Source organism: Ornithodoros turicata, chromosome 1, assembly GCF_037126465.1.
Source record: "Ornithodoros turicata isolate Travis chromosome 1, ASM3712646v1, whole genome shotgun sequence".
NCBI lineage: Eukaryota > Metazoa > Arthropoda > Arachnida > Ixodida > Argasidae > Ornithodoros > Ornithodoros turicata.
Window position 1 is genome coordinate 34,177,260 of NC_088201.1, and position 16,403 is coordinate 34,193,662.

Below are 16,403 nucleotides of genomic sequence, written 5' to 3' on the forward strand. Positions count from 1 at the left end.
GGAGGACATGCTCCTGCCCCCATGAAAGATAGAAGGTCGAAAAAACACAGGGCGGGAAAAAAGAGGCGGAATCATTTTTGTTTGCCGCTTATCAACGTATGGTGGAATGTCACCTGCCTTGTTATCTGCGCGTCTTGTGCTGCACGCCGGTCCGGCGATAAACTGTTCTAGCTTCGTAGGGGCAGGAGCATGTCCTACCCTCCGCGCATTTTTCCGACTGATTTGGTGCGCTGTTGAATACCCGAAACTCTGAAGCCTCAACTTCGGGACTTTTTTTGGGCAGTTCCATTTGCAATATCGAACGGATTTCTTGGTGGATCTGACTAAGTTCGCTACGGGCTCTCAAATTCTGTAAAAAAAAACGTTAGGTTGACTTGGGAAATTTTGGAGTTCAGTTAAAGAAATTCAATTTATTTTAATTAAAATCAAATGAAAATATTTTTTCAAGGTGGCAAATTTAGTTGCCACACAAGTGCCCTTTATCCCGTATTTTTCCGTTGCCCCGTTTTTTTATACTGTCCAAATGACACGTTTTTTGAAACATCCTGTATAGTCACATGCATTTACTGCCTAAGGGGACTAATTTTTGTGGCAGTTAGTCCCCAAAAGGACTAAGGTTACTCTTTTTTTTTGTTTTCTTACAGTGTAGTTCCTCCATGGCTCAATGCGGCCTTCGGACACGGATGAGTTCGGCACCCCCTGGTCTATATGAAACACGATGTTGTACGAAACACCCGAAATTTCGACAGAGTTTTAGGGGTGCCGATATTAGACTCCTGGAATATGTATATCGCTGAATATGTATGTCTCTCATACAACAAGTGTTTATGACAAATTGCCGAAAATGCTCACGAATGCGACAACTGTAGTACAATGCAGTAGAATGTGCAGTGCCGCAGGAATATGCTCCCCGTTATCTTCCACAGTACACACGCTACAGTCTGGTGATTGCATCTATCCTCGCTCCCTGTCGTCTATAGCCAACGAAAGAAGAAAAAAAAACGTAGCCTGATAGTTCCAGTATATTTTCCAGTGCTTGCCCCGTCCGTCCAGTGAGACGAACATGAGTAGCTCCTGTCGATTTTGTTACACGTAACTGCATCGTGATGCGAACTGAAGATGTCAGCGGTAATTGAGCTATGCTTTGTTCGAAAATGCGGGGGAGAGCTCGGACAATTCTTATAATCACGCCTATTACCCGCATTCCCCTGCCTCCCCATCTCTCTGCGCCGCAAGGAGCGCTGTGTGTGCCTGTACACGTGGCCGTTTTTCCCCTTCTTGAAATGCGTTGGTGTCACCTTCATCGACCATCCTGCTGTTTGTCGGAATAACAGCTTCATCGGTGCTAGAAAAGTGTCCATGGTGTTGCCCGTGCGGTTGATGTCGGATCGTCTCCATAGCCACGGCCGCGGAAGCACGGTCGTCATTGGCGGGCTCTTAATGACTACGTCACGTCGTTTAATCAGGGCTTTGTTGCTAGGTGGCGTTGGTACGTATACTACTCCACAGGGTGTTTCCCTACAAGCGTTACTTCCTCCACATATGGAAAACGGGAGTGCTCCAGTTTCCGGAAGATCATTCCGACGTTCACATATCTTCACGAGGTGCTCCTCTGAACACGTGGTCAGCTTCACTAGTGGCGCATTCCTTCTCTTTGTGTCTCGCTCCTCCCATCCTTATGTGCCGTTCACTATGGGGGAGGCCTTGTTTTTGCCGATCGATCGCTCCGCCTTCGTGGCCTGACCAAGGAGCCGGCTTCAGAGGTAGCGCTTGTTTCGCCGTCGCATGATTTATATCCATATCCCCATAGCAATACCGCTGCTATCATCTGCAATGCTTCAAAGTTTTGCTCCGGACACTGCTATATGTATGTCCTAGGTGGCGAATACATATCCAACCTTCAAATTGATATTTTCCCAAACCACCACCTTCTGGATAGAATGTTCGAACCACTGGGCGCACGTGATCCTCCAGAATGGCTCAATAGTACATTGGCAGTGATGTGTCCACCGAGGAGAATCAGCGGGCCCAGATAATACCAGGACATCGCGGCCGAAACCATCACTGACCCATCTCCGTATTTCACTCTGGGAACGAGACGGTCCGGCTCGTAAGCCTGTAAGAGGCTTCTCCACTTGTATACTCTCCCAGATGTGGGAAAAACACGGAAGGTGGACTGACCAGGCAACATTACACGTGTAACGTCATCCAAGGTACAATATTTGTGCTTCTTGCACCATTGAAGAAGAAGCTTGGCTTTCGCACTGGTGACCATGAGATTGGCAATGGAAGCCTAAATACTCATCCTGTGTAGCTCGCCAGAAACAGTTTTTTTTTGTGTGAACAAAACGAGTATAGAAGATTATATTCGGTTCTGCAGTGAGTTGGGCAGATGTGGTTGTACTACTTGTGAGTATAGTCCGTGTCACTATCCGAACATCCCTGAAGATCTTGCAAATGCAGTTACTCCTATTCGGTGTGGATAGTCCCTCTTTGTGGTATGCCGACATGATGCTGGATACCGTAGCTCTCGTTACACGAAAGAGACTCGCTATTCTGGTAACGGAGACATCGGCAAGGCACGTACCAATCGACGATTTGCCCTGTTTCAATACCCATTGCATAATGTCGTGTCGTGCATCTGGCGTACACTCTTAAAATAGAACATCACCACATACCACGCTGTGCGCCAGCCATTGGCACGAATGATATGGTTAGCGCTTCTGGTTCGAAAGTAGAGAGGGCGTACGCCTATTCGTGGCAATTATCATATATCTAAATAGCCACATAAAGGCGTACGCCCCCTCTCCCTTCGAATCAGAAGCGATACCCTATCATTCGTGGCAATAGTTGGCGCACAGCGTGCTATGCGGTTAAGTTCCGTTTTTAGAGTGTACTCGTAGGTTCGTGTTACGGCTTACATAATTCAAGATCACACCATGCTCCTCTCTATCAAATGCAAGATACACTCTTAAAAATGAACTTCACCACATAGCACGCTCCTAGCCAACCATCATCCCGAATGACATTGTTCTCTCCCCTGATTTGCTGAAAGCGGGAGGCGTACGCCTTTTTGTTACACGTATGTAGAAATGTTAATTGTGGGGCGTACGCCTTTTTGTGACAATTAACATAACTGCAGAAGTGTCACTAAAGGCGTTCATCTCCCGTTTTTAACCAATCAGGAGGCCGAACGATGTCATTCGGGATGGTGGTTGACTTGGAGCGTACTATGTGGTGACCTTCTGTTTCAAGAGCATACACTCTAACAGAACTTCACCGCATTGCACGCTGTGCGCCAACCATTGCCACGAATGATAGGGTTATCGCTTCTGATTTGAAGAGAGAGAGAGAGGGGCGTACGCCTTTTTGTGGCAATTTGTATATATGAAAATTGCCACAAAATGGCGTACGCCCCCATCTGTCTTCAAGTCACAAGCGATAACCCTACCATTCGTGGCAATGCTTTGCGCACAGCGTACTATGCGGTGAAGTTCTGTTTTTAGAGTGTAGGGTGTTAATTGCTAATGTTCTCTGGTACATTGGAAACGATGATCTGATACATATGAGCTCGCCTCGCGACGGCTCTGCAGAAGGAGGCAAGCTCATATGTATCAGATCATCGTTTCCACCCGGTTTGCGCCCGGGGCAGGGTAAACGTGAAGCGCCCCCCGCCCCCCTTTCTCAGTGCCGTCAGAAACGCTATAAAAAAAGAAAGAAAACTGCACTGCAGAGATTGTAAATTCAAATTCTCTTCATTCCCGCTTTATACTGTACAAACACCCTGCCAGGGCCTGCCGTTCTGCGCGCTCTCTGGCGAGGGCGCCCCCCCCCCCCCCCCCCCCTTCCCCATCGCTACGGCTCTGCCCTTCCGTCTCGCGCGCCTCTGCTCGTCGTTTCCAATGTACATGTTTCTTCGTTTCAATCAGAAGAAGAAGCAAAAAGACATCACCTGATGTGCATTCTTTGATTCAGTGCATTGCTTTCTTAGTGGATACTACTTTACTTTGTGGTCTGTCGATAAACAAACATTGTTAGTCAGTGAAGATGTATATACGTACATGAATTGCTCTGTACGAAATGCTACGGACATGTATAATTCCCACCGTAAGAACAGTGAGAAATAGGATCTGCAGGGGCAAGGAATGCGCATTCAAAAGTTCTTAACTGTAACGTTTCGAACGAACTTTCAATTATTTCTACTGGCATTTCGAAAGCAATGCATATTCATGTCGCATCGAAGCAGCTTTAAGCGAGAACATGCAGGAGAATATGCATCTGCGCGAGATTAACTATAAAAATGAAGGCCCAAGGTCACCTTTGCGCTTAGAGCTCAAACTCAAATGAAAGTAAGCTAGTCGTCTCGTGTAGTTTTCTTAGGTGGAGTGTCTGCGTCTTACGTTGTTACCTAGCCGAAGAACACGATGTCTCAATGCACACGCAAGCTGTCTTTCGGAACGAAAACTAACATACTTGACTAACGAGCTTCAGGGTGCAGCAGCTGAGGTCGTTCTTCCCGGTTTTAATGTTTCATCGCAGGAAATTTTTGCTTGGAACGTTTTATATCAGAGGCATAACAGCTGTTAATTCAACGAAACCTTGAATCGCTTACAAAACTAATTACCTGCACATCTTTGTACTAAAAAAAAAAAATAAGAAGAAGAAGAAAGAAAAGATCGAAGGCTGTGATACACTTTGTTCGCCGCTTCTTGTAAATTACATCGTAAATCGGGCAGATCAGAAGGTGACTCCGTTCCAAGCGCGTGTCTGTGGCACACGTAAGCAGTGGAGTATGCAGATCAGCAGGGCCAATGTAAGCACACCCTACGTCTCGCCTGCGCGACCAGCAAACTGTTGAGGGCCCAGCTAGAATGCAAATTACGAGGCAGGTGCGCGATAAGACGTTGCCGACGCCCTGGTCACAGTTGGTTTGCTGGCTGTCCCTGCAACACCCGGTCAATGACCCGCGTGTGTAGGTTGAGTCATCGTCTCGTGCGTAACCACGTCCAAAAGATGTCGCGAGCCATACTCAACGTCCGCTAGAAGTCAACCTAGCCCTTTTTAACTCGGATCTTCTCTGGTCCATTCGTCCCAATGCAAGGCACGTGAATGGCGCTTGAGATAACTACGCAGGCGTGCGCGCCACTTGTTGGCACCAGCTACCTCTAAAATGGCCAGACTGAAAATGTAATTGTCGACCCTCTGTTTTGCGGCAAGTGTGGACGTATGCACGGACGTTGAAAAACAATATTTCGGAACAGTCGCTATTATAATGCTGCAGATTATTTGCACACTCCGGATCTCTGTCCAACCGAGGGTTCTCTATATGGACTGTGAGATTAGTCCATCGCGCACCACGAACGCTCATATAACCGCGTTATTTCATTCATGCGTTATTCTGTTTGCTGTCATGGGGCCATATTCTCGTCAAACTAATCGACCTCGATTACTTTGTGCCTCGCCTGTCATTGGTCGTCTCGTGAAGGAGTGAAGAGCAGGAATGAATGTCATGCGTCCTCAACCAATACTCGAGCTCTTGATCCTGCCATCTTCGTGATAAAGTTGATAAAGCGTGACGAGTGCAGGATCAGGTACTCGGCTACTGGTTGAGGGCGCGTGACATTCACCTCTGTTCTTCACGAAACGACCAATGACAGGCGAGACACAAAGCAATCGAGGTCGATAACTTTGACGAGAATAGGGCCCCTGCACAGTTTGACCGAACGTTAGTATAGAGGAGCCCAAAAAGAAACTTGAGAAGCAGTTTAATTATCGTCCATTCCTCAGACATTAGTCCATTTTCGAACGTTAGTGTGTGCGTGGTTGACAACAACAACAACAACAAATAAGTAATGACGATGTAGTGGGATGTTTCGCCGCTGAGGCGGCACCCTATCCCATTGCTTGAGGGGGAGAAGATGATGAATGATGATGATGATGATGGTGGTGGTGGTTGAGCTGACGTATGTGCTTATCTAAAGCAGCTTCCTCCAGTGTTTTTGTGGCTTTTAATTGACTTTCAAGTTTTGTGCCTTGTTTGCGCAGCGTCTTCGCCTTGCAACGCGACCCTGCGGGCAGGGCCTGCACACCTGGAGTGGAGAGCATCCGAGAGTGACACTGGCGTGTGCGCCTTCTTGATCGCTGCACCTTCGGTGCGCCTCGCAGTTCGCGTGGCATTGTCGAAGCTGCAGGGTCCCTCTGAGCTACGTCTGGTGGACGGACCGACCACCACGGCCTTGTGTGCTACAGACTCTGTCAGTACAGGTGTCCAGCTACCACAAGTGCTGGTGTTTCACGGGCCCCGCTTACGCATTGAGTTCCTACCGGGGGGTCCGGACGCTGCCTTCGCCGCAGATTTCAGCTTTGTCCCTGCGGTAATTGGTGAGTACACCTTTACTTTCTTCTTCTTGTTCATGGCCATCATCTGAATGCTTCCTCTCACTCTGCCTGGTTCCGGCAAGGATCCCGCTTCATAAGATCGGCCGAGTTGATTCGCGAATGTACGTATCCGTGCTTTCCCTTAGCAATGCATAATGCAGTACTCAGGTGCAGTACCTTCTTTCTGCAGCTTCGACGTTGATGTGTTGCATTGGTGCCTTCCTGACTTCCGCGTGTGTGGATAAGACTCCTCAAAGTGCAGGCTAACTGGTGAAACGTGACGAAAAGCAACCTCGAGACAGAGGGTGGTTGTCTGTGTGTTTCCTCTCCCCGGGGTTATTTTTCGTCCGCGTATGTCTTCACCGCTTAAGTCACTCCTCCACTTTTACTTCATCTGGATCCGCATCAAGTATTTTCATGCAGAGCTGGGTCATCACGTTCTTTTACCGTATTTTCACGCGTATTAGCCGCACCGCAGATAAGCCGCAGGACTCGTTCTTAGATACATTTTGAAAATGTTTTTGCAGATAAGCCGCACTCGCAGATAAGCCGCGGGTAATACGACGCGACTGCTTTGTGTGCTAAACCAATGATGCACATACAAAATCAACAGAGACGCTCAACGCTCGTGAGCGTCGTACTCCCTGCCAGCTGCCCCGTTCTGCCCTGACGACTTTTAGTTTGAAGCCGCTGTCGTGGCTGTGCCTCAGCGTTGGAGCCATGCCCCACCTCTAACTGCCGTGCCCGTGTCCACGAATGCTGCTGCTCTCGTCAAATGAGAACTGACGCTTAGCTGACCACGTTTTATCCCGATGACAGGTGTATGAACCCTTCCTGTGCGTCTGCCGACAAAGGAGACCGCGGGGAAGGCCATAAACCCTGTCCACATTCCGGTGTTGGCATGAAGTATAACAAAGGAGGTCAGTTCTAGTGTTCTACCACTAAGATCGGATTGTGCCCTTGTTGCGTGTTTTTCGTGGATTGACGGGTTAGTCCACTCGAATGTGGAGTGGACCCGCCCATGTTCGGTATTGTTCGTGCACTGGCAGGGCGGTCCTGTTCCGAAAAACATGAGGAACTGTCGGCCCTTTCGTTTAACCCGGGGTATGGGGAAGGTACCAGGGAAAAATAGTGACCAGATAAGCCGCACCCACGGATAAGCCGCAGAGCGTCCGCGAAAACAATAAATCGCGCATAAGCCGCGGCTAATACGCGTGAAAATACGGGTAATTGACTTCCAGGCGAATGTCCATCACCAGAGGTTTCTCAATAGGGCAATCGTCCCGCCCATTTTTCATGATTGAGAAAACCTTCATCAACGTTTGCACGTTCGTTTCGTGTGCTGCAAGGCTGGGACTTGAATGTTTTTTTGTTGTTTTTTTTTTCTCGACGCATTCTGTGTCATGTAAAACAACATAACAATGAGCATCCCATACTGTCACTGATGAGGTGATACTTGGCTGTACTCCTACTGCTTTTTTTTCATCAGTAATATGGAATGCAGGTTTCTAGCTGTCGTAGTGCCCCAGATAAAGCGCAGTAATTCAAATACCAATGAAACAAAGCATGATTTTTAGTAACGCAGGCAAAGCGTAACGATTTCTGCTGAGGGTACTCGCAGCTTTAGATACTTTGCCTTTTATATATTTGATGCTGTGGTTATCCTAGATAATATTGTTCTGAAAATCATCTCCAAGTAACCTTTGACTGCTAACAAATACAGTGGTGTCGTCCCCTGTCTTCAATGTAATGATTAAAGAGATCCATTTATTTCATTTCTTTGTTTGTTCAGAGATAATCCTTTTATTCTTTTTTTTATTCGTGTAGGCTGTTCACGTCCTCGTTTGCCATAGTCACAAGACAGTGAGCACTGGAACCACAGAATAGCAGAGTGGTGTCATCTGCAAATATAATTACTAATTATACTAGAGTGACAGGTCATACTAGAGATGGGACGAATCCACGAATCTTACGAATCTCGAATCTTTGGAATCCTTTCTTAAAAGAGAGTTTAAGAAGCCAGGAAAAAAAAAAGCACTTGTACTGAAAAGTGTTTCGAAGCAGAATTTGATATCTGTATTTAATTAAAAAGAAATTAAATAATAGTTCACTTTCAGGGTTCATCGACTACAGGAAACACATAAACTCTCGAGTGTGAATTCTTTCCATAAAACTAAGAAACAGTCAAAAGCAAAACCATGTCACTTTTAAACTTGTAATGTCGGAGCTTTATGCTGTGATTTTGGCGCGCCCCGGGTCACCCCAAGCAAATCAGGCTTTCGGCGGACTCTGGAGGCGCCAATTTTAAAAAGAAACAAACAAACATAGTTGGTAGATTCGAAAGATCCGATTCGCCGTTTTGGGCACTGGGATTCGGATTCCCGAATCTCGAATCCCTGCCTAAGATTCGACGATTCGGTTGCCCCATCCCTAATAATTAGCATACCTGGCATACCTGCACGTTTGGACAGTACCATTTAAATACATGTTGAAGAGCACTTATAAAGCTCCCAGAATCTGCTTTGGTCACAATCAGGATGACGTCATCCTGCTTGGGCGCTGAGGTGTCCTACCGGGAGGATTCCGTGTCACGGTGAAGGGGAAACCGATGGCAAATCTGAACAGAAGAAATGGTAAAAGGGGTGGTAGTGTATATACGAGTACGATCCAAGCGGCCAAATTTCGTAACCTTGTAGGCTGGGTCTTCCTTGACGATTAAACGAGCTTTGTAGATTAAAGGGGTTGCGACAGTTTGTCCCATGTTATGCCGTGTCACGCCGTTATGTTATGTTATGCCGTGTAAGGCATGTTATATGCCGTGCGCCCATGTTATGCCATGTAAAAGATTTTTATTTGCGTCGATGTGAACCTGCATTCCAATATTTACAGCAAAGAAGAGTAATAGACGCGTAGAAAATTGGCATCGCGAATACCGAAACTCATCCGGCTCTGCCATTACTGCAGGCGTCCCAGCGAGGCAGCTCAGGAGAGGTCACGTGCTTACGAGAACCAATGGGAATAGCCGTAGCCCTTGCTTCTCTGATATCATAGCTCGACGCGTACGTGTGTTCGAAGGTTTCTGTCTCGCCAAGTATGACACGTAGAAAACGAATTATTATTTATTCAATATGCCCAAGCATGCAATACAATGCGTGCACGCAGTGGCGTCGCTAGGATACGCGTCACTTGGTGCGGGAGCTCTTTGCGTCACCCCCCACCCCACCCCATGCCCCCATTAACGGATGCTTTTCCGTACCAAGCGATTCACGGTAAGTAAACATATTACACCACACTCAGAAAAAAAAAAGTACCTCACAGAAGGCTCCTCATGTTGTTTTTGGCGTCATCGTGGCGACAGTATTGGTGCGGCGCGCCACCCCTTCTGTCGCTTCACCCGGTGCGGACCGCACCCCCCGCACCCCCCCTAATGACGCCACTGCGTGCATGATGTACAGGGTAGCTACCTATAAAGGTTTACCGATACCGGCGCGCCGTACTCACCAATTACTCAATGCATGTGGAAAATTCCTATGTCCGCATAGAACTCTAATTGGTACGTTTCATTGTGATAAATTTCAAACCGATTCAACAACGCAATCCGATGTTGCAACCAAGAACTTCCAAATCCCTGTGGAAAAACAATGAAGATGGAAGCCATGTTGAAAGAGCAGACGACTACTTGGCAGGCGCTCCACCAGCTGGCGCCACAAGGCCGGCTTCTGCGAAGGGCTTCTGCTGGCCCCGGCCGCCCAGCATCCTGGGGTCTTCGCGGTCTTCGCGGTAGATCGTAAATGTGCCTGCTCTCATGAGTTCGTTCTGACTTCAATTCCACTTCACATCTGAATACCAGAATGATGTTGGTGATGACTCGGTAGACTGAATAACTGATTAGTTAAAGGGACTATCGCATCCAGAAAGGTGTGTATGAGACCGATACCGTAATGTTCGGCATGGTTTCACAGTCTACTTGCGAAGTTTCTCTTCCTCATACAGCTTACTTATTAAATAAACGAGTTTTAAAGATTCGCACTCCGTCTGCAGCTAAGCCAGAATGACGTAAGCCCTGCACACGAATGGGAGCGCAGCGCTGGTGATTGTCTCTGAGGTCGTCTGCTTTGCGTTCACACCTCAATACAGGGTGTCTTTTTTTTTTTTCGATACAGATTTTTCATTAAAAAACTGAGGGCTATAGACATCCTGTTTTCACTTCTATCATCTCTGGGTCGGCGGACGTTCTTGGCCATCTGTTGCTCAACCGTCGAATGACTAATTATCTAAAAATCGTTAATTAACTTTTTAATTATAAAAACTACGAAGTTGTCCCAGTGAGAACATCTGTTCCCTTTGGCCACCTGATACCGTAACCGTTTTCAGTACAAAAATCCGTTCGATAGATCGTCCACAAAAAATTCGTGAAGGAACACCGTTGACGCTTGAAGGAACACCGTTTTTACTTTATTTTGTTGCGGTGTTCTGCGTCTTTCCTTCACCCCCAATGTGAGAGGGTGAAAGAGCACACTATCGCCTCTTGCGTCCTGGAAAAAGATTAAAAGAAAACAGAAAATGCAACCCAAGATAAGGGCAGTTCCGATAGCGTTACCCGATACATTTGTTTTTCTTTTGTTCCCGCAAGTTAAAGCTCATCTTCGACGCATGAGGAGGCACTGTGCTCCTTCACACGCTCACATTGGGAGTGACGGGAATACGCGTCTCTGGAGATGTGCCATGAACAAAATAAAGAAAAAAATTGTGTTCCTTCACGATTTTTTTGCGGACGATCTAACTAACGAATTTTTGTTCTAAAAACGGCTACGGTATGAGGTGACCGAAGGGAACAGATGTTCTCATTGGGACAACTTCGTAGCTTTTATAATTAAAAAGTTAATTAACGATTTTTAGGTAATTAGTCGTTTAACGGTTGAGCAGCAGATGGCCAAGAACGTCCGCCGGCCCAGAGATGATAGAAGTGAAAACATGATGTCTATAGCCCTTTGTTTTTTTGTTTTTTTTTAATGAAAAATCTGTATCGAAAAAAAAAAAAGACACCCTGTATAGTAAGTGAAAAGACCTCCGTAAATACGCCGGCTTTCGCTTACCAGTGTGAGTGCTGACTGACGTGACCATGTTCCCTGGAATGGAACACGATGTTACGCTCTTGGCTGTACAAACACGTACGACGCTAACCAGAAACAGCATTCCACGAGCCTACCTCAGACTTATCCGCGACCTACAGACGCCAGCCATCACTCCCGCTCGGTGGTCGGACGCCAAGGTCTCTCTGCCGCTCCCTGATTGGCCTTGTCCGCGCCAAAGGGCGCTCACTGATTGGCCTTGTCCAAGTGACGTTTCCAGAGATGGAATTCCGGAATGCCCTGAACATCCGTCGTCTGCTGTTGCCATGCGTTACATCAAATTGCATACAAACAACTCCACTAGTTCGCGTCGGATGTTCGACGTCATTATCGGTGATGAACGAGGAGAAAAGTGGTACTGTAGTTTCGGAATAGACCGCGACGAATGCGGTAGTCCCTTTAACGTTTTGTAACATTTTCCTTTTAACTGTGTGTGTTCTGCTCCGTGCTGTGCTTTATTAGTTATGTTGGAGCGTGTTTTTTTTTTTCTTTTTCCTGAAGTGAGTAAACTGGGTTTTTCTCAACAACGCCGTCTTTGCGGAGTTAATTTTGGAACTTACAAGGGCCGTCGTCCAAAATAGAAGGGGATAAATCACGCAAATAAAATTTACCGCGATGAAACGTACCAATTAGAGTTCCACGCGGACACGGGAATTTTCCACTTGCATTGAGTAACTGGTTGACTACGACGTGCCGTGGCATGGTTAAGCTTTTATAGGTAGCTACCCTGTATAATGAACCACACATATCAAAGTGTCACAACCCCTTTTAGATACTGTTCGTGTTGTTTTCGGCATCAATCTGAATTGAAGCTGGAGCGGGCAATAAAAATTGTGGCACCGATCATTGAGTGACTGGGTTGTTTGAAATGACGAGAGACTGAGAGTTTGGCTTCCTTAGTCACGTCGAAGTGGTGACTGTTAGAGGGGCGTTTCCGCACAATCTGATTGATTCTGAAACTAGACATGGAATCTCAATAATAATCGTAATACAAGGGTCGCTCAAGGTTGTGAGGTAGCAAATGTGAGGTAGCAGAAAGGGAGAAAATCCTCGTTGAAAGTCATTCCAGTTTCTAAGAAATCCTGAAACGAGCACTTACATTGAAACATATCAATAACCGAATTTTGCTATCCAAATGAGCCGAAACTGGCACCGCGCGGCTCAGGAGCGCATGACCTTCTCCGTCGGAGGTTTATGTGGGCCGCAAAGCGGTTGATCTGGTCAGCAGGTCAGCACCTACTCCAATCAGCTCCATCGCTCGAAAGCACGTGGCCCTACGTGACCCTCTGACGTGGAATGAGCGCTGTCCTCTCTGCGCTCCTGATCCGCGCGGATTCAGTTTGGGCTCATTTGCATAACGAAATTCGGCGATAGATATTTTAGCGCACGTGCTCGTATCACGATTTAAATATGTATATATATGCATACATAATTGCTTTCAACGAGAATTGTCTCGCAACAACAACAACAACTTTATTTTCGACCATGGAGAGTGGGGAGTTTCATCGCCACAGGCGATACTCTACCCCATTGCTGGATGGAATGGGGGGAATAAAATAACGAGCCCCTTCACAATAAGGATCGAAGTCCGATGGTGTCCAGAAATTTCAGAAGAGCTTTGAGCGCAGAGCGTTGCTGGGCACATTCTTCTTCATTGCCCTCACTACGAACCTTCCCGAACCACACTCTCCGAGTCTCTTCGTCAACTGGACTCTCGCCCTTTCTCCCTATCGAAATTGTCTCGCATTCTGCTATATCGCACTCGTAAAACAGGGCTTCGCCGCATAACACTTTCCTAGCCAATCATCATCCCGAATGACACCGTTCTCTCCCCAGATTCGTTGAAAACGGGAGGGAGGCGTACGCCTTTTTCTGACACTTGTGCAGTTACGTTAATTGTCACAAAAAGGTGCACGCCCCGCGCTTGTCACATATCAAGAGTGATAAAGGTACACTCTTAAAACAAACTTCACCGCATAGCACGCTCCTAGCCAACCATAATCTCGAATGACATCGTTCTGTCCCCTGATTTGTTAAAAATGGGATGCGTACGCCTTTTTTGTGACACTTATGCAGTTCATAATTTCACAAAAATGGCGTACGCCTCCCGTTTCCAGCAATTCAGGGGAGATAACGATGTCATTCTAAATGATGGTTGGCTAGGAGCGTGCTATGCGGTGAAGTTCTGTTTTAAGAGTGTATCATTCTGTGCAGTGGTTCGCCTTCAGCTTGCTATGTGGTGAAGTTCTGTTTTGAGAGTACACTTTTGCACCAAACGTCATCGTGACGTTGGTAGACAGACCGAAACCGAAACAGATCGGAAGGGGAGAGCTGGGTTCCACGAATGGGCAATTGTTGTTAGGGGCGCGCGCCTGGAGTTTAGCGGAACGACGCCAGCGCCAATTTCTCCCCTGTCGACGGAAGGCGAAACTACCGTCCCGTGTATGCCGGAGTGTGCTGCTGGGCGATTCCACGCGAAATGATCCAGCTGACCTGCTCGGCCCCCACAAAACGATCCCGAATTTTTACGAAATTTTTTTTAGCAGTCGCTAATAGTGCAAAACGACACACCACGAAACATTTCTTCCCAAATCTCAATGTGGCGGGTGCTAGACACGAGTAAAGTTCGCAGCGCTGGCGAAAACCGTGCCTGGCGTGAACGGCAGGTGCGGCTCATAGAAAGCACCTAGAACTGTGTGGTTTTCTTTTGCGGATAGAGGAAACTATGCTCTACACAGCATCCAAATCCCGGTTGTCGTGCTGTAATCGGTGCAGGGATACAAAGGCCGGAAGTTTCGCAATTTTCCTCCTACTTCGCGATTTTTTTGTGGACAATCAAACCATTAAATTTTAATGAATATTTTTTTCCTGCCAAGGCCCCAAGGAATACTTCAACAAGAAAAATCGCCAGACACGTAACTTTCACAGTCATTGCAGGAAAAAAAGAGGAAGTATGCGATTTTTCCAAAATTCGCTACAATCGAGCGTAAAACACGCAATGAAGAGGTCGGAAGATACGCCTGAAACCAACGCAGTTTTATAGAACGAGCCTTGCTCTACAACATACTAAAAAATCTCGAGGGTGTTTTTTCGTATACATGAGAAAATATTTTTTTGTAGTAGAGGGTATTACGACCACAAAAAGAAAAGAAAAAGGCCAACAAAAAAAGCTGTCACTAAACGTCATCCACACGGGCGACTTCCTGTCTTTCGTTCTGACAGTGAAAACCCCGGAGCGGCATAGCTTTTGTAGCGAGGACAAGTCCTGAGCGTCCTATCATCAACTCGTGCACTCCAGTCCAAAAAATGTATCCCAGTACAGTGAATATGTCTCTAAACCCTATAAAAAGTAATTTCAGTGGGGCTTTGAAACAACAGTGTTGGCACGAGACTGTCCTTTTAACCACTGAAGTCAGTAACGCACCTTTGGCTTCCATTTGAGCATCATTTATTCAGTTGTTAGAACATTGCTACAGAATAAAGCAAATGTTGATATTCAGATAATATAAGCCACAAGTTTATTCGGTCTCACTGAGCTCATTGAGGAGATATGTAAAGTAAAAATACTCTAGCTTTGGGATTAATTCTGAAAGAAACGAGTCATCCCGAGTGACTACCACAGTCTGTGTCTCCTTCGGACTGTACACAAACAAAACACCCCTGGACAGGTTGAGAACATATAACTGGACTTGGATTTGAGTGTAGTAGCAATGTTGATTCCTTAGTGATACCTGTCCAGTACACAGCTCTAGATATTCTACCAAACATCGTGCACCATCTTCAAAAATAACGCTCCTGTGAAGTATGCTTCCACGTTCTCCACCTTGCCGAATCCACAAAATAGACGCAACATTGCCATAGCTAGGAAAGCACGGCGGCACAACGCAGAAGTAGCCGTTCTCTTGCTTTCGCTGGAAACAGCTGCGCCTATGGCCTGGCTGGCGCGAGACGGTAATTACTCCGCCACCGCGAGTGGCGCTGTATGCAGTGAACTTGCACGCCACCTGGCCGAGGCGTTCCACCCTATTGAAAGAAAAGTAGGACCGAAGGTCGCGTCCGTTTCAGAGACCATCGTAATCCCCTCAAGACCGTGGCTTTCGGGCGCGACCTTGTTCGCCACTACGTTTGAACGTAGTTCAACTCTACCAAATTCGTGGCACTGTCGAACACTATGACGTCATTTGTTTACAAACAGGTAGAGGTCTATTACTCGCCTAGTAGTTACATACATATATTCTCTTCGAGAGTATGTCCGCCAGGCCGCATAACCCACCTGCAAAAACGGTATCTATGCTGCTCCCATATCTTTCATTCTTTCTTTCTTTTCTTTCTTTTCTGATGCCTGATTTCATTAACGCCTAGTGTTCTAGCAGCTGTAGCCGAATAGTAATCAGTGCTCTATGAATCTTACGAGGTCACCCTCCGAGTGCGGCCAGTCTATAGGTATATCGCCGAAGAAGTAATGCCTACCGACCCTAAAAACAGAGCTTCCCCGCATAGCAGGCTCTGCGCCAACTATTGCCACGAATGATAGGATAACCGCTTCTGTCTCGAAGGGAGATGGGGGCGTACGCCTTTTTGTGTCAGTTACCATATATCCAAATTGACACAGAAAGGCGTACGCTCCCTATGCCTTCGAATCAGAAGCGTTAACCCTATCATTCAAGTAACTCAGGGCCTACACTCTTAAAAATGAACTTCACCACATAGCACGCTCCTAGCCAACCATCATCTCAAATGATATCGTTATCTGCCCTGATTTGTTGAAAACGGGGGGCGTACGCCTTTTCTGTGACACTAATTGTCACAAAAAAGGCGTACGCCCCCCGTTTTCAACAAATCAGGGCAGATAACGATATCATTTGAGATGATGGTTGGCTAGGAGCGTGCTAT

General features: G+C 46.8%; 1 protein-coding gene across 2 annotated transcripts in view; it reads left to right on the forward strand.

The window, feature by feature from the left end:
• LOC135377950 (low-density lipoprotein receptor class A domain-containing protein 4-like) overlaps nt 1-16,403 on the forward strand; it is a 147,442-nt gene that overhangs the window by 54,602 nt on the left and 76,437 nt on the right. For both annotated transcript variants that reach the window (XM_064610733.1, XM_064610734.1), the window contains one exon: nt 6,046-6,381. In XM_064610733.1, coding sequence (XP_064466803.1) covers nt 6,046-6,381 — 336 coding nt within the window. The remainder of the gene's footprint in view (nt 1-6,045; nt 6,382-16,403) is intronic.